The sequence below is a fragment of the Schistocerca serialis genome, chromosome 1 (genome assembly GCF_023864345.2).
Source record: "Schistocerca serialis cubense isolate TAMUIC-IGC-003099 chromosome 1, iqSchSeri2.2, whole genome shotgun sequence".
Taxonomy (NCBI): Eukaryota; Metazoa; Arthropoda; class Insecta; order Orthoptera; family Acrididae; genus Schistocerca; species Schistocerca serialis.
Window position 1 is genome coordinate 950,693,792 of NC_064638.1, and position 27,379 is coordinate 950,721,170.

General features: G+C 45.9%; 1 protein-coding gene across 1 annotated transcript in view; it reads right to left on the reverse strand.

Annotated features, from left to right (window-relative positions):
- The window catches only part of LOC126450820 (uncharacterized), a 194,513-nt gene that overhangs the window by 62,651 nt on the left and 104,483 nt on the right, over positions 1 to 27,379 (reverse strand). The window contains exons 10-12 of the mRNA XM_050091029.1: positions 16,278 to 16,487; positions 15,937 to 16,048; positions 15,691 to 15,861 (exon numbers count right to left, since the gene is read on the reverse strand). Coding sequence (XP_049946986.1) covers positions 15,691 to 15,861; positions 15,937 to 16,048; positions 16,278 to 16,487 — 493 coding nt within the window. The remainder of the gene's footprint in view (positions 1 to 15,690; positions 15,862 to 15,936; positions 16,049 to 16,277; positions 16,488 to 27,379) is intronic.

Below are 27,379 nucleotides of genomic sequence, written 5' to 3' on the forward strand. Positions count from 1 at the left end.
CAAAATTTGTGACATAAATGACCGAATCTTTTCATTACACTGACTACAAGCTTAAAAGTTTTGTGCCGCCAAGGGCCCACAGACATTAGTACGTGACATAAATCTGAACTTGATTCGCCAAAGCGTTCCAAAGAACATAGGAGTCATAACAGACGAACACACAGACAGATGGATAAAAAATGACAAAAATATTTTTTCGTGTGCTATAATTGCAAATTAGCAACTTTAGATTTTTTTTTTCTTTGGTTGTAGGGTAAAACCTTGCTTCCATAACAAATTACATGATTCTAGGTCAAGAGGAAATACCCTGCAGGTTTTGATATGTTATCTGCAAGTATCAAAATATGTGACATAAATGGCCGTATCTTAATTGCATTGACTTAGAAGCTGTCTTTTTTACATCGCCAGGTATCGTACATCTTCATATGTGACATAAATTTCAGCTTGATACGTCTTCTCGTTCCTAAGAAAAAGGGCGTTGGAAAGACGGACAGATAGGCAAAGAAGTGATCCTATAAGGGTTCTTTTTTTAGCGATTGCGTTACGGAACCTACAAAAAATTACTTTGAAAATTTTCAAGTCAGACAAAATACTGTCCGATTTATATCCCTAATAACTACGAGACTAATAAGGCGTAAACAATGGTTGATGCCACAACAGATAGATCATATCTGTGCGTATTAATTGTTTTACCTGTGACGTTTTCATACCAGTGCATTAGACACATATCTTACGTTATTTAGTCATGCTGTTGCTGATTATGAGAGGTCACTAGCTCTATGGTATTCTTATTAGTGTTGTGAGATGTGTAACTTGATTCCCAAATATTTAACAACGTTTTATTTACAGTTTCGTTGAGTAGCGAACAAACCACAGTGATTTTTCCATCTAATGCCACGGTGATGCCAGTCTGAGGTTCTCGGTAGTTTTATGACCTATTTCTTCGTAAAATACAGTACATCCGCTATAAACTGAGATGGAAGGGATACTTTTCACAATTTATTAAACAGAGATTTGCACGTTTTTTTGCCTTTACCAACAATATTATTCTGACTGCTTTCTTTTCGAGTTTAAAGACGTCACTGACTCTCCATTTTGGCTGCAAAAAATAATTCCGTAATTTAAGATGACTGCATTCGTTACATTAAGCTGCAGTCTGTATAATTTAAGCCATGAGTGTAGTAGGGCTGTGCTTCTATTCGCAGCAGTTTAGACTAGTTCGTCTGTGTCACATATGAGAAACGTAGTATTGTCAGCAAGGAGAAAGTTTCTCTTGTTGGATTAGCTTATGGGAAGATCATTTATGTGATGTAAAAACAATATGGGACCTAAGTCTGAGCCCTATGGAAAACATGTTTTATGCTTGTCAAGGCCCTGGTGACTGATGCATTCACAGCGACTATTGAGCTGGATAATTTGTAAATGTTTAATCTTTTGAATTCATTGGTCGATACTTTTGACAAATGTTGAGTGTGGCGATTTTTCCCAAATTCTGGTGGCCAGGAACTTCACATCACTACCTGCTCAATACTTGCCAGCCAAATTCTTGTTATTAAAATTTCCCCTACTTAGTTGCTGAGGCGCAGGACCGTGTATGATTGAGAAAGGAGTGATTGGAAGTGAGAGGTCACGACGAACTTCACTAGCTAGCGTGGTGTATCTCTTTTAGTGGTGTATCTCTTTTACGTTCTTACAGTCGTTTTTGTAAAACCTAGTTCTTTGTTTGTCACTGGTCATGACTTCTAGCACAAGTACCTGCACTCTGTTTGGAAGAACGGTGGGTGGGGGAGATGGGAAGCCTAATAGGTGGGCCTCTCCCTTGAACATTTTCCTGAGAAATAATGAGATGTAATCATTATAGGTAAAGTACAGGGTGGTTATAATTAAACTTTCTCTAACTGAGCCAGTATAGACGGAAAAATGTTAATGATAAGGATACCCAACTTTATAGGTATGATGTTCGGATTGCTCGCTGCAGGATTTGCGTTGTTAGTAGTGTTAGTGTCATGACTTGCCGTTAGGCGCCAGTATTGGTATGACGACGTAGGGGGAACTCAGACCCCCGAGGACCAACGACATGCAGCATGAATGGCACAACTTACTGCGATCTGCTTCGCCTGCTCTACGGGAAAGAGGCACTTTGAACTCAACTGCTGCGGCTGGTCCCGGCGGACGTTCGAGTCCTCCCTCGGGCATGGGTGTGTGTGTTTGTCCTTAGGATAATTTAGGTTAAGTAGTGTGTAAGCTTAGGGACTGATGACCTTAGTAGTTAAGTCCCATAAGATTTCACACACATTTGAACATTTTTGAACTCAACCGTTCTGATGCACATTGGAGCTCCTTGGAGCTCCACTCCACGTTAATCGTGAGGTCACTCGGTTACTCTGTAATATATTTGGAGAAAAGCGAATCATTAGCCAATCATTCGAAACGTGGCCACCAAGGTGATGATGATAATGATGATAGTTATGGCGCTATGGGCTCACGACAACAAGGTCTTCAGCGCCCGCACGAAAGCAGTTTGGGACGAGCCTCGGGAAAACACACTAAACAGGAATATAAAACAGCACAGAAACGAAAAGTAACAAAATGGGAAAACTATGTGTATGCCCACACGGAAGAACGAAATGAAGTATCATGCCCATATTAAAACATCAACTAAACCGGAAGAAAGTGGTAGAAGGAGTTAAAAAGGATGAGCCAGCCTCTCTGTAACACACTATATCCTCCAGCTTAAAAGCTTAGGCTAGAGTCCAGACACATCACAAAACTTTAAAACTTTGGTCACACTCCCTTCATCATCAGCTGAAACAGAGGGCAGACCCCCACCGATGTTTGCTTCTGCCCTTGTATCACGGTATAGAATGCACTCTGTAAAACTATGGCGTACAGAGATTTGCACGCCACAAGCATCACAAAACGCGGGATCCTCGCGCCGTACTTAAAAGCCATGTGAGAAGTCGTGTGAGGGTTATTTCATCCCGACTGAGCAAACAGCAGAAGTAACGCCACGGCCGGATAGTTGACTGCACCAACCGCAGCTTATTGTCCGTTACTACCATCTATTCCTCATCCCACAACTGCATGAACTTCCTATGTAGTGCAGAAGCGACAGACTGCAGGGGACTAGGACACTATGCCACATCCTGCCATGTATCAGCTGGGCCAACTTCTCACCTGAGTAGAGGTTCTGTAGCGATTGTAAGGCACTAAGGGAATCGTAGCAGAAGAGGAACGGTTTGCCCTAAATACGACGCATCTGCTCCAGTCCCTTCAGGATCGCGTGGAGCTCCGCTGAGAAAACGGTATAATCATCACGAAGGCGAATCCTGGCGACATGTTCGAGGAACACTACAGATCAGCCAAAAGAATTCCCGTCAGGGTAGAATTCTGTGAAACCGTGATGCATATATAAAACGTTAAAAAACAGAGATTGAAATGTAAAATCTGGCGTACCATCTCTCTTAAAACTGGTCACTTCTAAAGTAAGTCCGAGCCTCTGGAGGAGACAAGGTGAAAATCAGCTCCAACCTCGATATAAAACGTTAAGTCCAGCCAACCCATCTCTAAAAGGCGATCCTTCGCAGGAATACAATATACCCTCGTTGCTCGTTGCCGGTTACGAAAAAGTCTTTACATTGCAGGCCGAGCAACAGTATTGTCTGCAGGTGTGTATGGTGAAGACAATGAGTTATATGCCTGGCGCATCATAAGAAGCCGTCGCCTGGTGTGAAATGGTTGCCCACCAGCCTCCGCACACGGACTTATTATGGAGCTTTTTCTGAACGCCCCATTGGCCAACCGAATCCTATCATGGTGCACCACGTTCAGCATCTTTAAATAAGAGGGTCTTGCAGACCCATACACCGTGCACCCATAATCTAGCCAAGAGAGCACAAAGTATCAGTAAAACCGGAGTAGACAAGACCTGTCTGCTCCCCATGTGTTGTGGCCAAGACATTCTGAAATACTTAGAGCCTTAAGGGACCATTTTTCCAGGTCCTTAATAAGTGGCAAGCAAGTATGTTTACAATCACACATTAAGTGGTTGTTGAGTCGTCGCGTGGACGCCGAGCGGAGAGGACCTCGCAGCGCAGCCGCCGACCGCCAGCAGCCGTAGCTCGCCCGCTACCCCCTCCAGCCGGCCGCGACCAGCGCTCCGCTGCCAGTCGCCCGGCAGCGCCCGGGGAGTGCGCATCAGCTGCTCCCGGCGCAGCCGCCCAGCGGCAACCGGCCGAGTGCCGAAGGGTTGAACTCGCTCTCCTTCGACACAAAGCCGCGCAACCAGTCGCGGACTGCCGCGAAAGAGCTTCGGCTCGCAGCTCCCGGTAGCCTGCGGTTACCCAACGCCCCCAACGTGATTCTCACGTTCTTTCAGGGACTCTGAGGCAGTACCAGGGCTCCTTCACGGGACCAAGCCCGCGTGCTGCACGCCATTCTTCTCCCGCACCTCCTTTAGGTGCCGCGCTTGCACGAACAGCGCATTTTAGCGTCAAGTAGGGACCACCTACTTCAATAGGGAACAAGAGACACTTCCCCCGCCTATCGAGAAAAGCAAAATTGTCGTTTCCCCCCTCCCACCCAATAAATATTCCTAAGTGCGAGATGGCGGACGCTGCTAGCACTTCCCCTGCTGTCACCCGCAGCAAGACTGCAACACGAGGCGCGAGGATCGACTGCACCCGACGAAACTCGCGCCCCGCCCACTACCGAAGGCAAGGGAGCGGCTGGCGACGCTCGACAGCTTGGCGCGAAAGCGCAAAAGTAGCTCGAGTCGCGCCGGCTTATCACCGAACTTTTCGGGGCGGACGTGTCATCCACCAAAACAACTACACTCAACATCACCTTACACCCACCTGTCACTGGACAGTCATGTACCATTGTCCCACCGACGCCGCAGCCTCAAGAGATCGAGGCAGTGGCGGCGGATGTGGACACAGAAAACCACTACACAGAGCCCTGGCAGGTGGAGGGCCCAAAATTCAGACCCAGAAAAACACCAGCACAAACAAGCGAGCAACCAAACTCGCTAGGCAACCGAAAGGCGCTGTTGCCTACACCCACTAGCTCACCTCAGGCTAGCAACATTCACACAAAACAAATCGCAAACACAGCTGTGGCGAACACCAACAAAGCACACAAAGCCACAGCGGTGCCCACACAACACAAGACTGGTTTCCCCCCAGTCGTTATACAAAATTATGGGAACCTTAGTGCCCTTAACACTGCATTCGCGGAAAGGCACATAAACAGCACATTACATGCAAAGTACTCGGGGGATAGGGCCTCACTGTACGTTGCCACAGACAACGAATATAAAAATCTTCTGACCTTCCTCAAAGATCGGAAGATCGAACATTACACGTACAGAACGCTGGACGAGAGAACCCAGCAGTACGTGATCACGGGAGTGGATCCCAGTACCCCCAACCAGACACTACAGGCGGCCCTTTGTTATCTGGGATTCGACTGTAAAAGTGCCCCCCGGATGACAGGGTTCCGTACACACGCACCGTTATCACACTACATGGTTGAGTTAGCCGACACGGCTGATTCCCGCGTCATCCTGCAGATAAAGAGCTTTCTGCGGATGGACGTACGTGTAGAACCTTACGAACCACCCAACGTCCCCCAACAACGTAACAACTGCCAGCGGTTCGGCCACTCGGCCCTCCGCTGCGGCCTGGCAACTCGCTGCCGCGGATGCGCTGGCAATCACAGATCCAACACTTCCACACAAACACAGCCAAACCAGCGACGCTGTGCCAACTGCGGTGGGCCCCATGCAGCAAACTTCAGACAGTGCAGCTCATACAAACAGGCGCTGAAGCGTAAACAAGACAAGAGCAGGGTACTGTACGACATACCACGCCCAAGGCCAGCGCCGAACCCAGTAAGGAACGGCGTAACGTTTGCCACGGTTGCACTCCCTGGCGGAACGGCACAGGCCGCGGAACCTCAGCGCCCTTCACACACACGCGAAACAACCGCTGCAACAGCCACACAACAGCCACAGACAACACCTGAAACCCAACAAGCATCGGTACCAACACCTATGCCCCCAAACAACACGACCCCACTCCCGGAAATCACGTGCCGCGAAGAAACGCACCATATACAGGAAAACACATCCACACAAGAACCCCCCGAACCCCAAGCCCAGAGGAGGAATAGACGTACACGCAAACACAGGGCGGGGACCACGAAATCACCACAACAGGCCACTTAGCAACAACAGAACAGCAACATACAGGAAAACACTCAACAAGACACCGAGACTGTAACTCACACTACTATCCCCCTCACCGCAGAAGTAACACAGACGCCACAACCTCTGTCACAAAACACAAATGCCGCTCCTAACAACACACCAATACCCGCACAAGCGGCCGCTAACTCCACAACAGCACCTCAGGCTGCCACACCCAACACCAACACACCACCTGGGGGAATACTGGAAACACTATTCCCTCGATACACGACCGTTCAAATCCTTACCAAGGTGCTGACGGCCGTCACTACACTCATCACCCAGCTCATGAGCGCCGAACCCGGGCAATACTGGGCTGTCATACACACTGCCATCACAACACTCTTTCACACTCTTACATGAATAATATGCCACACCCGGCCCATAACGCAGACCCGCACACACTATCACAGATCCTGTTCTGGAATGCAGACTCGATCCACAACAAAAGGGCAGAATTTGCCGCGTTCCTGGAGCGCAAGGGAATCCTTGTCGCGCTACTGAGCGAGACTAAGCTTAAACCGCACAAACAATTAAACTTTCCTGGCTACTGTGTGTATCGTACCGACCGACCGGGCGACGCCGTGGCAGGTGGAACTGCAATCGTCATACACAAAGACATTGAGCACACAAACATGGAGCTCCCTGAACTGGAAAAAATCGAGGCTACGGCCGTCAGAGTCAAGTTCAACGGAGCATACACCACACTGATATCGGTATACAACAGCCCTGTAGGCATTTCAACACGCGATATCAGCACATTACTCAACATTTCACCGCGAGTAATAGTCGCTGGAGATCTGAACGCAAAACACCCAGAATGGAATTCATGCATACGAAATCCCAACGGCAAAAAACTGTACGAACATTCACTAGGCAGAAACTACATTATACTAGCGCCGACTGAACCGACGCACATTCCCTATCAGAGGGGACACAGGCCAGATGTGATAGACATGGCCCTCATCAAGGGCATTACAGCGACACTCAACGTTGCCGTTGAAAACGATCTGCCCTCAAACCACCAACCTGTAATACTATACATTGAGGAAACACTGCAGCACATGGAACAACGCAATATGTTGGACTACGGGCGTGCGAATTGGACATTGTTCAAGCAAACGCTCGATAGCCACATCCCACCTATACACGAAATTAATGAAACAGCACAAATTGACGAGGCAGTAGAAACCCTCACTAACGCCGTCCAGGACGCAATGTCAGGCACCATAACTGATCGCACCTCACAACAACGCAGTGCGGCCCTGTCCCAGGAAATCCTGGGCCTAATCTCAATGAAGAATCGCCTCAGGAGACAATGGCAGCGCACCAGGCGTCCGTACTTCAAACGGCACATTAACAGACTACAGGGCATCATACACGATAAAATACAAACACATAGAACACAACAGTGGAACCTAATATTCGAAGGGCTGGACACCGCACGACCTGGCGTGTGGCAACTAGCCCGACACTTCACCAGGGAGAAAATATACACCCCAACGCTTCAAGGGCCTGACGGACCTGCATACTCAGCGGAAGAGAAAGCAGAACTAATGGCCCGAACACTCGCAGCGTCATTCACACCGAACCTGGTACCATCAGAACCAGTGTTCACACTTGCTACTGACCAAGAGGTTACACGCATTCTAGCCCAACCATCGCGCGATGACATTCGACGTGCTAGCACAGCCGAAGTCTCCTGGGCTATAATGCATTCTGCTGCTAGGAAAGCCCCTGGTCATGATGGCATTCAAAACCGTGTCCTCCAGGAGTTCACGGATAAAGCAACTGAGTACCTAACACATATAACGAATGCCATACTAAAACACCAACACTTCCCCGCCTTTTGGAAGACGGCCAAAGTCCTAATGTTCAGGAAGCCGGGGAAAGACCACAGCCTCCCACAAAATTACCGACCCATCAGCCTTCTGAGCTCGCCCAGTAAGATTGTTGAGAAGGTGATACTCAAACGCATCACTAGGCACTGAATAACAAATTACATCCTGAGACCGGAGCAATTCGGCTTCAGGAATCACCACTCCACAACACAACAACTCCTACGGGTCGTTGAACATATAACACATGGCTTCAACATAAACAAAGCTACAGGGGCAGTGTTCCTGGACATCGAAAAGGCTTTCGACCGTCTATGGCACAACGGCCTCATCCGCAAACTCAGCGACGCGGGATTCCCCGACGGGCTGCTGCGTCTAATACACTCATACCTCACAGACAGGAGTTTCAACACTGACGTGCAGGGAAAACAATCAACACGACACGGTATACTTGCGGGAGTACCCCAGGGAAGCATCCTAGGGCCCCTAATGTTTAACCTCTACATAAACGATCTCCCAACCACACACAACACAATGATGGCAATCTACGCGGATGACACAGCCATCCTTGCGCAAGATTGGAAACCATCAAACATTACGTCACGCCTACAGACTGCACTCACAGTGGCCGAGCCTTGGTTGGAGAAATGGCGTGTTAGAGTAAACGTCGACAAGTGCGAAGCCGTTCTGTTCACTAGAAGACCGAAGCAACTGCGCAAACACCGCTACTGCAGACCAATAACTCTACATGCACGTCCAATACGTTTCCGCGAGAAAGTCAAATACCTCGGTGTCTGGCTGGAGCGGAAACTACTCTGGGGGGACCACATACAACACATGACCAACCGAGCTAGCGCGAGGCTCAAACAGCTCTATCCTATGCTCAACAGGCGTAGCACACTGAACAGAAGGGTGTCGAGGTCCATGTACATGACACTTATCCGACCCCTGATGACGTACGCAGCTCCTGTCTGGGGATACGCTGCGCCTACACGCCTGAGCCGTCTGCAGCTCATACAAAACAAAGTACTCAAAATCATAAGCATTGCTCCACGATACACACGCATCGTGGACCTTCACCGGGAATACCGACTTGAGACTCCCACGGAGGTAATCCACAAACTCACCACAAGACTATACAGAAACTCCAGACATTCGCAGAACCCGTTTATTCTGAATCTGGGGAACTACGACCACAACCATAGATGGAAACATAAAAGACCAAAAGACATACTTGTAAGGACATAACATCTATGGCCTAGCATACGCAAACATAACGGCACAGGTGAGCCCCTGTTAATCAGACGCCATTACTGGATATCCAGCTGAAATACACTGCCGAATAAATGGCACCACACAGGGAAGCCGTACCGTACACTGCATGCAAACAAGCTCCACACATCTCCCACACAGTGAGATGATCTATGGCCGATCTCCAACTACTGTATAACGATCTTGATTGTTCCAGGAATGTAGCAGCTGCAGCAACTGGGACACATCACCATCGCTTGTCACGGTAACGATGCATGATACCTACACTAACAAATCCAACCTTGCATGAGCTATCGCAGCTAGTAAGCCACTACTGCTCTTACTACCCATCCCACTGTCGCAGAGGTTTTTTTCCCACGGCACGAGCCATGGCACTTTTTTCCCTCTGCTCTTCAAATCGCTACACTCACTCGCGTTTCGTCCACTATCTATCACCTGATGGACCGTGTTAATGCGTAGTCTTACCCAGACGCACGGACAACATCACAGCGCAGCATCCTGTGATCCACTTACTAGATAACTAACATGTTTACGGAGGTGACAGTAAAACTTTTGGTTTGGTCACCACGTTGGTGCGGGCGTGGAGGGACCCAACTCTATTTATTTATTTACACATTAAGTGGAGTGTCTCTCGTCTGCAACTCAGGAAAGTTTAAAATGTAACGAGAAGGGCTAAAAAGAGCACACGCTGACTTCCTGGTCGAGAACTTAAAACCACTCTTCTGCGTTCATTCATCCAAACGCCGAAGAGTTAGTTGCAACTAACGCATATCGTTGCAAGGCTTGAAGAAGAGCAAAACACAGAGAAGTCATCCACAAACAAAAAGACTGGACAGGGCTTTCCACTACCGACGTAATGCTATAAATAGCTATGGCAAATACAGCTACAATTAAAACTCTACTTTGAGGAACAAAGTTCTCCTGCTCAAAGCGATCAGACAGGACGTCACCCACTCAGTGTAGAGAATACCGTGGCGAGAGAAAAGACCAAATAAAAATGGGAAGACATCCACGAAAACCCCATACGTGAAGCTGCTCGAGGATAATATGCCTCCAAGTAGTATTATAGGCCTTTTCGATGTCAAGTAATACATATAGAAGGTGATGCTGACGCAGGAAAGCCTGTTATATAGCCGCCTGCGGGTGGACCAGGTTATCAATCGTGGGGCGATAACTCGTGAACCCACGTTGAAAGTGACTAAGGAGTTGCCTAGATATTAAGATCCCCATTGCAGCAGCCATGGGGCACCTCCCTCCTCCCCCTGAAATTCTCCCATACAACGGAATTCTTCGTGGAACGATTAATGGTGTGCAGGAACTGTTGCCACGACCTCTTCCTGCTCTCTCGAATAATGCGGCGACATTTTGCCCTCACCACCCGAAAGGCTGCAAGATTTTCTGCAGCTGCCTGTCACTTGAACCTATGCAGAGCTGCAAGCATAGTCCTGATTGAAGAGGGGCATTCGTCACTCCACCAAGGGACAGGCTACCTCTTCAGCTGTTCCGTGGACTGAGGACTGGATGCTTCAGCAGTGCGGTGGATCATTTTCTTAATACCATCCACCCATACCTCGACATTTGCACTATGTTCAAACTGGGCTATCTTTCTATAAAGTGTCCAGTCTGCTCTACTGAGCATGTCATCGATCATTGGCCGGCCGGTGTGGCCGTGCGGTTCTAGGCGCTACAGTCTGGAACCGCGTGACCGCTACGGTCGCAGGTTAGAATCCTGCCTCGGGCATGGATGTGTGTGATGTCCTTAGGTTAGTTAGGTTTAAGTAGTTCTAAGTTCTAGGGGACTGATGACCATAGATGTTAAGTCCCATAGTGCTCAGAGCCATTTGAACCATTTTTGAACCATCATCGATCATTTCCCACTGAGCAGTGTCAGCGAGGGCTGGGGAGCAAAGCGAGAGATCAATGGCAGAGAACGACCCAGTTGCAGTGCAGAAGTGCGTACTCTGTCCCCCCACCTTACACCTCACATGAACGTCTGAGCTCTGCCCTTTTAGTCACATGTGCCAGAACGTGACGTCGCAGTGCGCCACGCTTTTGCATTATCACAAAGTAAGGTAGTAAGCAACTTTGAGCAAAATGTCAAACGTCTGCATTGCAATGGAAGACAGTTACAAGTTTCTAAAAAGTGCTCTTTAACTGTGTTTTGCAGTGTATATTGTTGTGATTCAGGAAATATACTGGGCGAAATTTCTTTTAATGTTTTCCCCACCCAGCACAGAGCCAAGCCAAGACAGGTTCGAGTGCAGTGTTGTAACCGGAATGACAAGCAGTCAGGGCAGCCAGTATGACAAATATTCTGATACGCAGCCGACGCCACTGCCACACATAAATCGCGAGAGACGTCTGAATCGCCAGTTCGGCAATATGACCTCACCGAGAAACGAACATTACGTCCTTCTGACAGCACTAAAAGGTGCTGTAACAAAATGAAAATCATACATAAGAGCTCCTTTCAGCCCTCTGGCATTGCAGAAAGCGCCAAGCTGAAGGGCTGAGCGTCGGGGCCACATGAGCAATGACTGCCACCAGCTGGGATGGCTACCCAGAAAGGCGCAGTTCTTTCTATATTAGCTGCCAAGACCTCGCAGATGCCCTTGAGCATCTGCTGATCTGGATGCATTAGTGCATTCCACTCCATGTACTAAATCTGCCGCCCTCCTCATTGCTGCCATGGAGAAGATGATTCAGCTCTCTCATTGGCACCTTTGGTGCCTAATATGTCCTCACCACCGTGTTCCATGCTTTGTCATCCTGCAGCCACTAAACCTTATAATATGTATACACTTTTAAGTAAAGTTTTCATAATTATCATCTTAAGAAATTGTCCTAGTTTTTTATTTTGAATAGTTCAATTTTACGTAACTAATTTTTTACGAAACTTTAAATATTAGTGTGTGGATGGTGATTTGTTGACGTTTTCCCTTAAACAACAGTATCGTCCACATATGGTATTCAACCTGGCTAGCTGTGGATCGACAGCTATAATGCCACTAATGTGGAAAGACCATACATAAATCTACAAAGTTAGCTGACACAATGGTTAATCTATTGTGCTTGCATTCAGCAAGAGCAAGGATCAAATCCAGTTTTGGCTATTCTGATTGAAGTTTTCTACAATCTACCTAAACCATATAAATCGAATGTCATGATAATTATTTCAGAGAGACCACGGTCAGCTCCTACTCCCTTTCTTTCCATAAGAGATTATTTATCCAAGCTGGTACCTAAAATTATTACAGATTTATTATTATATACGTAGATTATTATTGCATTTGGATTAAATCATCTTTCGAGCATGCAAAATTGTTTTTTAAATCATAGGTATTGTTCTGTGTGCATATTATTGCATAACACCACACTGAAATGACAGAAAGTATACAGGCAAAAGTGAAAGTTTCATTACAGCATAATATACTAATAAAAACATAATATAAACTTAATGTTGGAAGTATTTGCACACACCATGCAGTTATCAATGTTATTGCGAATGGCAGTTTCCTGTCACTTTTGAAAGATGTGTATGAATTTGCCATATATAATCTGATGCTCAAAGTCGTTTGCGCAAACTCTAAATTGGTTGATGTATCACGTATACTTCTTCTTATTAGAAGATGTTACCAAAACTGACTGATATACTTCACATTCACTTCACTTTTAAGACGTCACTGACGCCTAGATAAGGAGAGCTTACAGGCCATAGAATGTCGTCGTTGTGTAATATGATTGTGGAAACGATAATCTGAGAGATCACACGGCCTTTACCATTATAGCTCACACATTTACGATTCAAGTCTTTGTAAGGTACTGCTCTTCAGACATAATTCATACATCAGTCATATAACGAATGCTATGCGTCATTGGTATATAAGTGATACATACACTGCCTGACAAAAAATGTAAAACACCCGGAAGGCATGGCCAGATGTGAATGTAACTTTGTAAACGTATACACCACTGATAGGTATATAAATGGGTAGAACTGAAATTCTCTGTAACAGGTAGGATTGTCGCCCGATTGCTTTAGTGTTGTTCATGTTTAGTGTTGTTACCAGATCCGGTAGGCCCGAACAACGCCAGATGTTGCGTGACCCCTGTGAAGGACAAAGAAATGCCACGTACTTGTTTGGGGCAGCGTTATCAGCACTTGACAGAGTTTGAAAAGTGGCTGCGTTGTGGATCTCCATTCGGCCATCTGATCGGATCTTACAATATCAGATTTATGGGGCATTTGGATGTGACAGTGGCCCAGTGCTGGACTGCAAAGAACGTGTAGGCAGGATTACTCGTCGTCAAGGTTCTGGTCGACAACGTCTGACCACCACAAGGGAGGATCTTCGTGCTGTGCACCAAGCACATCATAAGCCTTTCACAACTGCAGTTTCACTTGAGAACAAGTAATGGACATCCTGCGATATTCTATCATTCTGCACCATAGGTCGGAGACCAGCAATATCCAGACGAGGGAATTCCCTCGAAGCGTAGGCTGCCGTTAGCACCACAATACAAACTGCTGCATTAAGAGTGGTGCTGTGGCCAGGACGCATGGACTGCTGATGAATGGCATCGCACTGTGTTCAGCGATAAATCGTCGTTTTCACTACCCTGGACCACAATCGTCGGCGAGTATGTCCCTGACCTAGGGACAGACCCTATTCTTCCAATGTTTTGGAGAGGCATAGCGGTGTTACTGCTGGCGTCATAGTGTGGAGAGTCTTTGAGTATGACTTTAGGTCATGGCTGATAGTGACTGAGGGACTCTGATGGCATAATAGTATGTCACGGACACCCTGCGTCCTCATATCCACAGATGACACAAGTCTCCATCAAATGTCTGCGTGACATTGAGGGACGCCCAGCAAGATCCCAGATCTGGCCCCAACAGAACATATGTGGCACCATTTCGGATGTCGAGACCATTCCAATGCCAGTATCCAATATATCAAAGACAATTTACAAAAGTTGTGGGCCAAATTTCCTCAGGAGAGGATACAATGGGTTTATGACACACTTATCAACCGAATAAGTGCATGCATCCAGGTCAGATGCGGTGCAAAGTCGTACCTATGAGTGGGCTCATACTGCCAAGTTAGCTGTGAATTTTACTCGACTTTGTGATCACTGAAGCAACATTACATATGCTCTCAACCCATGAAGTTTCATTTAGTTTCCGCCTCATCTTCTGGGTGCTTCACGTTTTGTATGGCACAACTATGAGTTACAAGATTGAAAGTGAAAGTCAAATGTAGCGTTGAAAATGCACAGTAATGATGAAGAATGAGTTACGCCAACTGAAGATGCGTGAAAACACAAAAACGCGTATAACGCGTATTGACATCAATAGAATTCTATAAAAAGTGGCTGGTAGCTTTATTTCTTTTCATAATTTAATCATCAGTCACGGAGTTCAATCAACAGTATCGCTGATAAATTACAGATGGAAACAAAGTCAGCAACATATTGATTTAGTTCAGATCCTTGTTTGAGGAGGATGTTATCTTTCGGCAGCATAATGTGCTTCCCACACTACTACAAGAGTCCATTCCAAAGACTGCTGGGAAAGGAAAATAAAGGCTACCGTGTACTTCCGTAACTACCAAGTTCTCATGATCTTCATCCAACTGAAGATCTGTGGAACCATCTAAGCCATCTAGTTCACCGTGAGAATGCACCACTACGCAGCCTTCAGCAGTCATGGGAAGCTGTATAGAGAGTATGGCTCAAGGTACCTGAGGAGATCTTATCAGTAATTGATCTAAAATGGTTCAAATGGCTCTGAGCACTATGGGACTTAACATCTGAGGTCATCAGTCCCCTAGAACTCAGAACTACTTAAACCTAACTAACCTAACGACATCACACACATCCATGCCCGAGGCAGGATTCGAACCTGCGACCGTAGCAGTCGAGCGGTTCCGGACTGAAGCGCCTAGAAACGCTCGGCCACAGAGGCCGGCTCACTGCGCCACTTTGCTCAGCTCCTTCTCGTATTCAGCAAGTGGCGGTTTCTAATAAGTTAGTAACACATCAACGAAAGCCTTGCTGTCTAAGCGAAGCGCTCGAAACTAGGCCATATGCGACTAGCGTAGTCTAATTTTATCCGCTCTCGTCGTTTTCGATGATGGCTGACGTGACTCAAAGCAGATCTGGTGTCACTTTCAACTCGTGTAGCTTCCTCTTTTGTACCAAACAATCGTTTATCCTGGATACTACTGAGCGAATACAAAAGTCTGTACACATTATGATGTGTTAGTTGTGCCGTATGACGCTACATGCTACATCATATTAAGCGAATTGATTGTGATGTCAGCTTACATAATCCTTTGCCTGGTTTGCTCCATCTAGCCGACTGGCAGGTGCTGATGCCGCCTCCTGGCGTGGAGTTCTCGCTGCAGGTGGATGCCCTGTCTCTGCAGAACGTCCTTCCAGAGCGTTGCGGCGGTACAGTTCAAGGTCTTGCAGAAACTCTTGGTACGTTGCATAGTTCTGTAAACGGAGGCATCTGACAACACCTGTTTACATTACGCCACATGCTGAAATTTTTTCTCGTAAATTACCTACCTTATCATCTCCAATCCAGTTCCGAGGACATGGTGCATCCAGGCCGAGCTTTGAACACCAGCGATTAAATTCATCAATATTATTTCCGTACCAGTACTTCACGATTGCGTATCTAAAACATCGTTTGTGTATGTGAAACCTCTAACAGACACAACAAAAGTATATAATAACGTACAACAAAAAGGTGCGTTGGATTCAGAAGTTTATATAACATTATAATACCAAAAGGATATTCTGTTGGTGGTTTCATTCGTATGAAAAAAAGTAACATTGCAACAAATTCTTACTGAAGGTGGACGAGGTTCACAACAACGTTAAAAGTAAAATAAACTGAGACTAACTCTAAGCCGCTCTCCACCATTTGCTGGACTTCGGCATTGGATGTTATTTCTATAAACTCTGGATTCTTTGGATTTCGCCTGATATCAACTAACTGCCACGGCGGAATCAGGCCAAACCGTATACACCGCATCACTTCAACTACTTCACTTTCTCGATTTTCCCAGTCGAACATTATCCAGCGAACCGCTGACATGAAGACTTCAATCTCACTGTGGAAAGAAGAAAAAGCTCATAAAGTTTCCAAAGTAGTATAGTTCATACACATATACAATGCGTCTGGCAATTTTTTAAAGAAACGTAAAGAAATATTCAGGCACAGCGTATGAGCGCCACATTAAAACTAATTTGTTTAGAAAGTGGGAGAAAATTTGTCCCAGTATTTTCAAAAGTACTGAAGAAGAGGATCAAATCTGAAACAAAAACTACTGATTACTTCTGATTGTAGTATAAAGGTCACAATAGATCCATAACGTAAAAAGTGAACCATTTCATCTGCATGTATGCCTCATACAGCTGAGCGTCATCCACTTGCTCAGCTGTGGATGACAGTTCGATCGTAGTTTTTCTCAAAGACGCTAGCAACATTGCTTCTTATTTTTCAGTAAACAAATCTAGAAATTGTTACATACTGTGGAAACTCGATCAGAAACAAAGCCCTCAGTAGCGGTAAAGACGATGGAGAGAAGATAAAATAATGGTGCTAAGGAAGCTATCTATTTAGGTAATTTTTGTTTGAAAGCGCATTTTTTGTGATTATGTTGGCTCAACAATAAACATGTTTTCTGAAAGGATTATGCCTTGAGCAAATGAAATTCTTCTGCTGCTCGAATAAAAGCAGAAGAACAAAGCAACTCTGTTTTATAGACAATTTTACTGGCGGTCGGCCGCGCGGAATTATCCGAGCGGTCTCAGGCGCTGCAGTCATGGATTGTACGGCTGGTCCCGGCGGAGGTTCGAGTCCTTAACATCTGAGGTCATCAGTCCCCTAGAACTTAGAACTACTTAAACCTAACTAACCTAAGGACATCACACACATCCATTCCCGAAGTAGCATTCGAACCTGCGACCGTAGCGGTCGCGCGGTTCCAAACTGAAGCGCCTAGAACTCTCGGTCACTCCGGCCGGCGACATGAGTGAAACGAATAGCAATTGAAACGCTTGTGAGCTATGTTTATCTGTTAATATGAAATAGCAGAAAATTTTGCTGAACCTTGTCAATATGTTCGCGATTATTTTGTAAAGCACTTCTAGAAAGCTTCAAACAGTTAGGTTGAAATTTGAAACTGATCAGTGTGACATATGGCGTAGAAGACAGATAAAAGCGAGACTATTCGTTTTCCTTTGAGAATCTGCAAAATAAAACGGAGTAGGATACGTTCATAAGGATTCCACATTGATTTCTCGGACTATTTATGTTCCACAAGAACGGAACTTGTGTGATGTCCTTAGGTTAGTTAGGTTTAAGTAGTTCTAAGTTCTAGGGGACTGATGACCATAGATGTTAAGTCCCATAGTGCTGAGAGGCATTTTGAAAGAACGGAACTGGAAACTCGGGTCAGTCGGATAGCTGAGCAAGACACACAGGAAATAATCGAAAAAGCTTACTATATATCAATGGAAGAAAGAAAAATAAACCGAAGGAGTTGTGTACGGAAAAACTATGTGCAAGATGGTTCTCACATTTTCTGAGATTCGACCAGAAATATGTGCTGAAAGACTTTTCAGCGCAGACTCTGTCAATCTGTAGGTGGTGCCTGCAGGACGCTTTGTAATGACTCTTTAAGGTTACTTAAGACGTAAATCCAACATATTCAGGAGCAAAGACAAAAGTAAACGTAATGAATAAAGAATTCTGAGAGAGTATCGGAGAGGAAAAAGAATATGTTGTCGCCAGGAACAGCAACACATTCCTGCTTCTTAGGATTCCCGGGTGTAATCTCAAAAGGTTATTAGGGAAAAAAAATATTGTATCTGAAAGTTATTACGTTCATTGTGGGATCGCCTGAGACAGGAGCTCATTGCAAAATGACCAAGTTAAGGCGACAATAAAATGCATTTACACCCATAAAAACTTGCAACCTCACTGCATCAACCACAATCATGAAACTGCATCAGATGTGATTGGAACTGATTTCTCGTCGACTATTTTCCCTAATGTTGCTCCTTGTAATTTCTTCCCACTCGCTTAGCGTTTAAAAAAATAGATTAATGGGAAGGAATGATATTGAGACAAAAATACCTTTCCGATGAGACGAAAAAAATTAAATTTACTTGACTAAGCGTAGGCAGACGAGGTATATTGCTTTGAGAAGTCTGGTCTTTCTTAACAATCTGTTGATTTCTTACCAGACTTTACAAAACACCTTCGTGATAGTAGGGCCACATAATATAATGTTCTGACAGCGGCAACAAATTATTTGAAGTTCCTGTATCCAGAATAAATTAAGTTAATTCCTAAAGAAAATGTGCCTAGGGACCGACTAGTTCAGCAGTTTGGTTCCATAGAACCTTACCACAAATTTCCAAACTAGTTGAAAGAAGCATCCACCTCGACTGAGTGTTTTTCAAACGGATTGGAGTCCAAACACTAAGTACGTCTACTTTCATCCCTTATATCTGACAAAGACAAATACGGACGAGTGGAAAATCTGTACCAACAATGAAATCGTTAATGAGGACGGATGCCCGGATGTATATCTTCTATTGTTCCTCTGATTTTAGTCACCATTTGATCGTAACTTTCTGTGTCCATTGATATGAGAGCACAACCCACAATGTGGGTTAACTGAAGTATTTCACTAAGTTAAAAGAGTCAAATATGATTTTCAGAATCCTTCAGAGAAAAAAATATGCGAATCACTTACTTCGTTTACCCACGTCGATAAGCAATCTGCATTAGGACTCGAACATCAGTTTATTAAATCTGTAAGCTGAAAGGGACTACATCTGAATAAATGTCGCTTTCAAGGTTATGGAGGAGTATCTATAGTCATTGGCGTAAACAACTGTGTACACAACGAAATCAATACATTTGTACAGTGTGCAAGACACAATTTAAATTTAGTCTACATCTACATACACACTCCACAATCCACCATACGGTGCGTGGCGGAGGGTACCTCGTACCACAACTAGCATCTTCTCTCCCTGTTCCACTCCCAAACAGAACGAGGGAAAAATGACTGCCTATATGCCTCTGTACGAGCCCTAATCTCTCTTATCTTATCTTTGTGGTCTTTCCAAGAAATATAAGTTGGCGGCAGTAAAATTGTACTGCAGTCAACCTCAAATACTGGTTCTCTAAATTTCCTCAGTAGCGATTCACGAAAAGAACGCCTCCTTTCCTCCAGAGACTCCTACTCGAGTTCCTGAAGCATTTCCGTAACACTCGCGTGATGATCAAATCTACCAGTAACAAATCTAGCAGCCCGCCTCTGAATTGTTTCTATGTCCTCCCTCAATCCGACCTAATAGGGATCCCAAACGCTCTAGCAGTACTCAAGAATAGGTCGATTAGTGCTTTATAAGCGGTCTCCTTTACAGATGAACCACATATTCTCAAAATTCTACCAATGAACCGAAGACGATATCCGCCTTCCCCACAACTGCCATTACGTGTTTGTCGCACTTCATATCGCTCTGTAATGTTACGCCCAAATATTTAATCGACGTGACTGTGTCAAGCGCCACACTACTAATGGAGTATTCAAACATTACGGGATACTTTTTCCTATTCATCTGCATTTATTTACATATTTAGAGTTAGCTGCCATTCTTTACACCAATCACAAATCCTGTCCAAGTCATCTTGTATCCTCCTACAGTCACTCAACGATGACACCTTCCCGTACACCACAGCATCATCAGCAAACAGCCGCACATTGCTATCCACCTTATCCAAAAGATCATTTATGTAGACAGAAAACAACAGCGGACCTACCACACTTCCCTGGGGCACTCCATATGATACCCTCACCTCCGATGAACACTTACCATCGAGTCCTTATAGATATTGTAGAAAACAATATAAAATATTATCTATTTTCGAAAGGGTTGAAAATATCTACAGTTTTAGGACCGTGTAAGCTACGGTGGCAAGATTTAAAAACTGTTCAAATAGTTGAAATGGCTCTGAGCACTATGGTACTTAACTTCTGAGGTCATCAGTCCCCTAGAACCTAGAACTACTTAAACCTCACTAACCTAAGGACATCACACACATCCATGCCCGAAGCAGGATTCGAACGTGCGACCGTAGCGGTCGCGCGGTTCCAGACTGTGGCACCTAGAACCGCTCGGCCACTCCGGCCGGCTTAAAAACTGTTCCGTGAGTACTCCCAAGATAGCGCAAAAGCAACCAAATCCAACGCGTTGTACTGAGAAGTAAGACATCATATATGCAGTTAAGGAATCGTTGCGATTTTGAGGCACTGACGATGTTGTTGTAAATGGAAACGCCATGAGGCTAGGGCCTCCCGTCGGGTAGACCGTTCGCCTGGCGCAGGTCTTTCGAGTTTGACGTCACTTCGGCGACTTGCGTGTCGATGGGGATGAAATGATGGTGATAATGACAACACAACACCCAGTTCCTGCTGCTACCTGCCGGCTCTTGCCTGTGGCAGTGGGGGCAAGCCCTGGTGGCAGCACTCTCTGGATGTCTGTAGCGACCAGTAGGCTGGGTGAGTGGCAAAAGAAACGGATGTTTGTGTTGCATGAGAAGATTCAATGTGGCAGGTGTTTGCACTGGACGATTATTCCTCCATGTAAATTGATTGGTTGACTGCTTGGTGACAGTCTTCGACCTCTGATCATTTAGTATGCCTGTATGTGGATGTTGGGGACAGGTGTGCAGCTGCTGATGCATGTGTGGGTCTCTCCTGGCTGCTGCGGGCTCAGCTACCTGGCAGTTGGCGGCCAACGAGTGCTTTGTAATCATGAGTATGTGTGATTGTAAGATTTTTTTCACCACCTGTGTATAGTGTAAAGTGGAAACATTTTGGTAGAGGAGGGCGCTAGCATTATCAAATGTCAGTACATACAAGACCTTGGATATACAGGGTGTTACAAAAAGGTAGGGCCAAACTTTCAGGAAGCATTCCACACACACAAATAAAGAAAAGATGTTACGTGGACATGTGTCCGGAAACGCTTAATTTCCATATTAGAGCTCATTTTAGTTTCGTCAGTATGTATTGTACTTCCTCGATTCACCGCCAGTTGGCCCAATTGAAGGAAGGTAACATTGACTTCGGTGCTTGTGTTGACATGCGATTTATTGCTCTACAGTACTAGCATCAAGCACATCAGTACGTAGCATCAACAGGTTAGTGTTAATCACGAACGTGGTTTTGCAGTCAGTGCAATGTTTACAAATGCTGAGTTGGCAGATGTCCATTTGATGTATGGATTAGCACGGCGCAATAGCCGTGGCGCGGTACGTTTGTATCGAGACAGATTTCCAGAACGAAGGTGTCCGACAGGAAGACGTTCGAAGCAATTGATCGTTGTCTTAGGGAGCACGAAACATTCCAGCTTATGACTCGCGACTAGGGAAGACCTAGAACGACGAGGACACCTGCAGTGGACGAGGCAATTCTTCGTGCAGTGGACGATTACCCTAATGTCAGCGTCAGAGAAATTGCTGCTGTACAAGGTAACGTTGACCACGTCACTGTATGGAGAGTGCTACGGGAGAACCAGTTGTTTCCGTACCATGTACAGCGTGTGCAGGCACTATCAGCAGCTGATTGGCCTCCACGGGTACACTTCTGCGAATGGTTCATCCAACAATGTGTCAATCCTCATTTCAGTGCAAATGTTCTCTTTACGGATCAACATGTGTGGGCTGACGAGAATCCGCACCCAGTTGTGCAATCACTTCATCAACACAGATTTTCTGTGAACGTTTGGGCAGGCATTGTTGGTGATGTCTTGATTGGGCCCCATGTTCTTCCACCTACGCTCAATGGAGCACGTTATCATGATTTCATACGGGATACTCTACCTGTGCTGCTAGAACATGTGCCTTTACAAGTACGACACAACATGTGGTTCATGCATGATGGAGCTCCTGCACATTTCAGTCGAAGTGTTCGTGCGCTTCTCACCAACAGATTCGGTGACCAATGGATTGGTAGAGGCGGACCAATTCCATGGCCTCCACGCTCTCCTGACCTCAACCCTCTTGAATTTCATTTATGGGGGCATTTGAAAGCTCTTGTCTACGCAACCCCGGTACCAAATGTAGAGACTCTTCGTGCTCGTATTGCGGACGGCTGTGATACAATACGCCATTCTCCAGGGCTGCATCAGCGCATCAGGGATTCCATGCGACGGAGGGTGGATGCATGTATCCTCGCTAACGGAGGACATTTTGAACATTTCCTGTAACAAAGTGTTTGAAGTCACGCTGGTACGTTCTGTTGCTTCCATTCCATGATCAATGTGATTTGAAGAGAAGTAATAAAATGAGCTCTAACATGGAAAGTAAGCGTTTCCGGACACATGTCAACATAACATATTTTCTTTCTTTGTGTGTGAAGAATTTTTCCTGAAAGTTTGGTCGTACCTTTTTGTAACACCCTGTATTTAGTGCTATGATACACTTGTGATGGAAATTTAATTACTTAATAAGCAACACGTTTGCATATGATTCTGAAACGTTAAAAATATATTTTACTATGAAGAAGATTCTTCATAAGTTGATGATGAGTGTTTTAAGCAATCCATCAGACTCTGTAAATTGTTAAAGAATTACCTTGATAGGTTTGTGCGATTGGACTATTTCCCAGTATTTTTTTGGTGTCACAGCTGTACCAGTTCTCCCATTGTCTTCAGCGTTAGCCAATAGGAATACGATATTCTGAGGAGACATGAAGATCCCATCTGTATGTCTGAACATGATGATTCACACACAAACTGGAACTAGCCACTTGAGACAGAGACGGAAAGATGGTTTGGAATTTTTTGATTGAAGGAATGCCACCACCTGACTCTTTGTTCAGTGGTGAGAGATCAATGGGGGCTGACTTCCGGTCCATGTTATTTAGTATTGTGATCTGTAACGACGACATTGGGTGGTTTTTGACCTCCACTGAGGCACCCGTATGACAGATACATGAACGGGCGATCCTAAACAGCTGGTACTATACCACACTTCATTTCATTTCTTGATACTTACAATTATTATTTCATGGGAAATGAGTGTGGAGGTAAAGACGTGAGCTCTACCTAATTGGGAGAGCTCTATCTCCTGCAAACTTATTAAATAAAGAATATGCAGCAATATATTATTGACACTGTTTTGAATTTTGTATCATGAGAACCTTCCTCTCCAGTACAGGCTGAGTCTTTTTGCTGCCAGTTTTTGTGGGAGAGGTGGCGTGGGGAGGGAGAAGGGTGAGGGGTGTGGGTGTGAGATGCACTCTGGTGGTGGCATTGTGCACTAGCTCATTTGATGCCCGCATGTCAAGATGCACATAAACAAAAATTTGCAACAAGACAACACTTCCACTGTGCAGCAGTGTAATTACTTAATTAGGACATGTGATTTCTGACTATGAGCTTTTCCAGCCAAATGAAGAGATTCAATCCCTCAAAACTGCTATGTAATTGACAGTGATTTCGATTTCATATTACGAGATCCTTCCTCTTCAGCACAGATTGTGTCCTTTTCCCACCAGTTTCCAGTTGGGCATGGGAAGGGGAAAGTGGGAGTGGGGAGGTCTGGGAATTTCCCATAGAAGAAGGGGATGATTGATCGATCAGTTTAATCAGTCAATTAATTTCATATCAAAAGTGTGCTTTTATTGGCATGGGGGAGGATTGGAAATTTTCCAGAGGGATGGATGAGGAGGAGGGAGGATTTCTCAGAAGGATGGTTTATCCCCAGGTGGTCATAAATGAATCCTCAGAGGTCACTAATCAGTTACCATAACAACTGGTTCGCCCCTGAATGTATGTTTGCCCCTGAATGTATGCAACCCTCACAAATAAAAAAAAAATGCTCGAGTCAGCTTTGCCCTCCTACTGTCGTAACAGGAACTGTGAAATCGATGATTGTAGCTGTCAATTAAGTACTGCAGCACAAAAGTGGGGGTTTATCCTCGCCACAATAGATATTTTTCGACATGTTTTGCATACACTTTTTTTTTCCTTGCTGAAAATTCGAAGAGTTCAGTTTGAAGGTAGTGCTCTGCCTTATTAATATACAGAAGCTGTATAGGGCCCAAGTGTTGCAAATGGTCACCAAGCTGAGAAGGGGCGAAAGAGGCCTGCAAGTGCAAAACTTCTGTATTGGTTGTATTATAATTATTAGTGAATTCTGACATAAGCTAATGAGTACGATAACAGAAGCAAAAACGTTCCAATAAAGATAGTTCTGCAAAGGTATCATTTCCAAGATAATTGGGAATGCGTGGTTTCAAACCGCCACTGACTTTGGAATCAAATACACTCTAAGAAAAAAAAAAAAAAAAAAAAAAAAACCGGCCGGAGTGGCCAATCGGTTCTAGGCGCTACAGTCTGCAACCGCGCTGCCACTACGGTCGCAGGTTCGAATCCTGCCTCGGGCATGGATGTGTGTGATGTCCTTAGGTTAGTTAGGTTTAAGTAGTTCTAAGTTCTAGGGGACTGATGACTTCAGAAGTTAAGTACCATAGTGCTCAGATCCATTTGAACCATTTGATCAAAAAAGGCGCACCACGAGGGCATTATCCGAATGGTATGGAAATCGGTAGATGTGATGTACATGTACAGACAAACAAGCGATTATAATATCAGAAAAATTGGTTGAGATATTCAACAGATAGAACTTCACCAACTGAGCGAGTCAGTACATCGTTGGTCCACCTCTGGCCCTTTTGCAAACATTTATTTGGCTTGGCACTGATTTTTACAGTTGTTGGACGTTCTCCTGAGGGATATTGTGCCAAATTCTGTCCAATTGGCACATTATATCGTCAAATTCCCCTCCTGGTTCCAGGGTCCTGCCCATAATGCTCCAAACACTCTCGATTGGGTAGACATCTGGCGACTTTGCTGATCAAGGTAGGGCTTGGCAAGCACGAAGACAAGTAGTACACTCCTGGAAATTGAAATAAGAACACCGTGAATTCATTGTCCCAGGAAGGGGAAACTTTATTGACACATTCCTGGGGTCAGATACATCACATGATCACACTGACAGAACCACAGGCACATAGACACAGGCAACAGAGCATGCACAATGTCGGCACTAGTAGAGTGTATATCCACCTTTCGCAGCAATGCAGGCTGCTATTCTCCCATGGAGACGATCGTAGAGATGCTGGATGTAGTCCTGTGGAACGGCTTGCCATGCCATTTCCACCTGGCGCCTCAGTTGGACCAGCGTTCGTGCTGGACGTGCAGACCGCGTGAGACGACGCTTCATCCAGTCCCAAACATGCTCAATGGGGGACAGATCCGGAGATCTTGCTGGCCAGGGTAGTTGACTTACACCTTCTAGAGCACGTTGGGTGGCACGGGATACATGCGGACGTGCATTGTCCTGTTGGAACAGCAAGTTCCCTTGCCGGTCTAGGAATGGTAGAACGATGGGTTCGATGACGGTTTGGATGTACCGTGCACTATTCAGTGTCCCCTCGACGATCACCAGTGGTGTACGGCCAGTGTAGGAGATCGCTCCCCACACCATGATGCCGGGTGTTGGCCCTGTGTGCCTCGGTCGTATGCAGTCCTGATTGTGGCGCTCACCTGCACGGCGCCAAACACGCATACGACCATCATTGGCACCAAGGCAGAAGCGACTCTCATCGCTGAAGACGACACGTCTCCATTCGTCCCTCCATTCACGCCTGTCGCGACACCACTGGAGGCGGGCTGCACGATGATGGGGCGTGAGCGGAAGACGGCCTAACGGTGTGCGGGACCGTAGCCCAGCTTCATGGAGACGGTTGCGAATGGTCCTCGCCGATACCCCAGGAGCAACAGTGTCCCTAATTTGCTGGGAAGTGGCGGTGCGGTCCCCTACGGCACTGCGTAGGATCCTACGGTCTTGGCGTGCATCCGTGCGTCGCTGCGGTCCGGTCCCAGTTCGACGGGCACGTGCACCTTCCGCCGACCACTGGCGACAACATCGATGTACTGTGGAGACCTCACGCCCCACGTGTTGAGCAATTCGGCGGTACGTCCACCCGGCCTCCCGCATGCCCACTATACGCCCTCGCTCAAAGTCCGTCAACTGCACATACGGTTCACGTTCACGCTGTCGCGGCATGCTACCAGTGTTAAAGACTGCGATGGAGCTCCGTATGCCACGGCAAACTGGCTGACACTGACGGCGGCGGTGCACAAATGCTGCGCAGCTAGCGCCATTCGACGGCCAACACCGCGGTTCCTGGTGTGTCCGCTGTGCCGTGCGTGTGATCATTGCTTGTACAGCCCTCTCGCAGTGTCCGGAGCAAGTATGGTGGGTCTGACACACGGGTGTCAATGTGTTCTTTTTTCCATTTCCAGGAGTGTACAAATTCTCGCCGTCTGCTGGCTTTCATTATCTTTCTGAAGTGTAATCCCAGGCTGGCTTGCCATAAAGTGCAACAAAATGTGGGGTAGAATGTCGTTTGCGTACCACTGCGCCGTAAGCAGGACCCCTCTGGTTGTCATCTATGCCACCCTTGCAGCACAGCGGTATGTCGACGATAGTCAACGTCCCGTTTTGTTGACCTTCATGGAGAGCTAACCTGGGCTTACATTTCAGCGGGTTAATGCCCGCCGCCACACAGAGAGATTTTAAATTGCTTGATTTCATGCTTGCCAAATCCTCCATGGCTATCAAGGTCGCCGGCTGTCTCCCCAACTGAGAACGTTTGGAGCATTATGGGTAGGACCGTTCAGAAAGCTCGTTATTTTGACCATCTAACTCGCCAATTGGACATAATCTGGCACAGTACCCCTCAGGAGGACATCCAACAGCAGTGTCATTCAGTGCCAAGCCGAGTAATTGCTTGCGTAAGGTCCAGAGGTGGATCAACGTTTATTCACGTGCTCAATGTGTGACGTTCTTTCTCTTGAAAATCATCAAATTTACCTGAAATTGTAATCATATGTCTATCTGTGCATG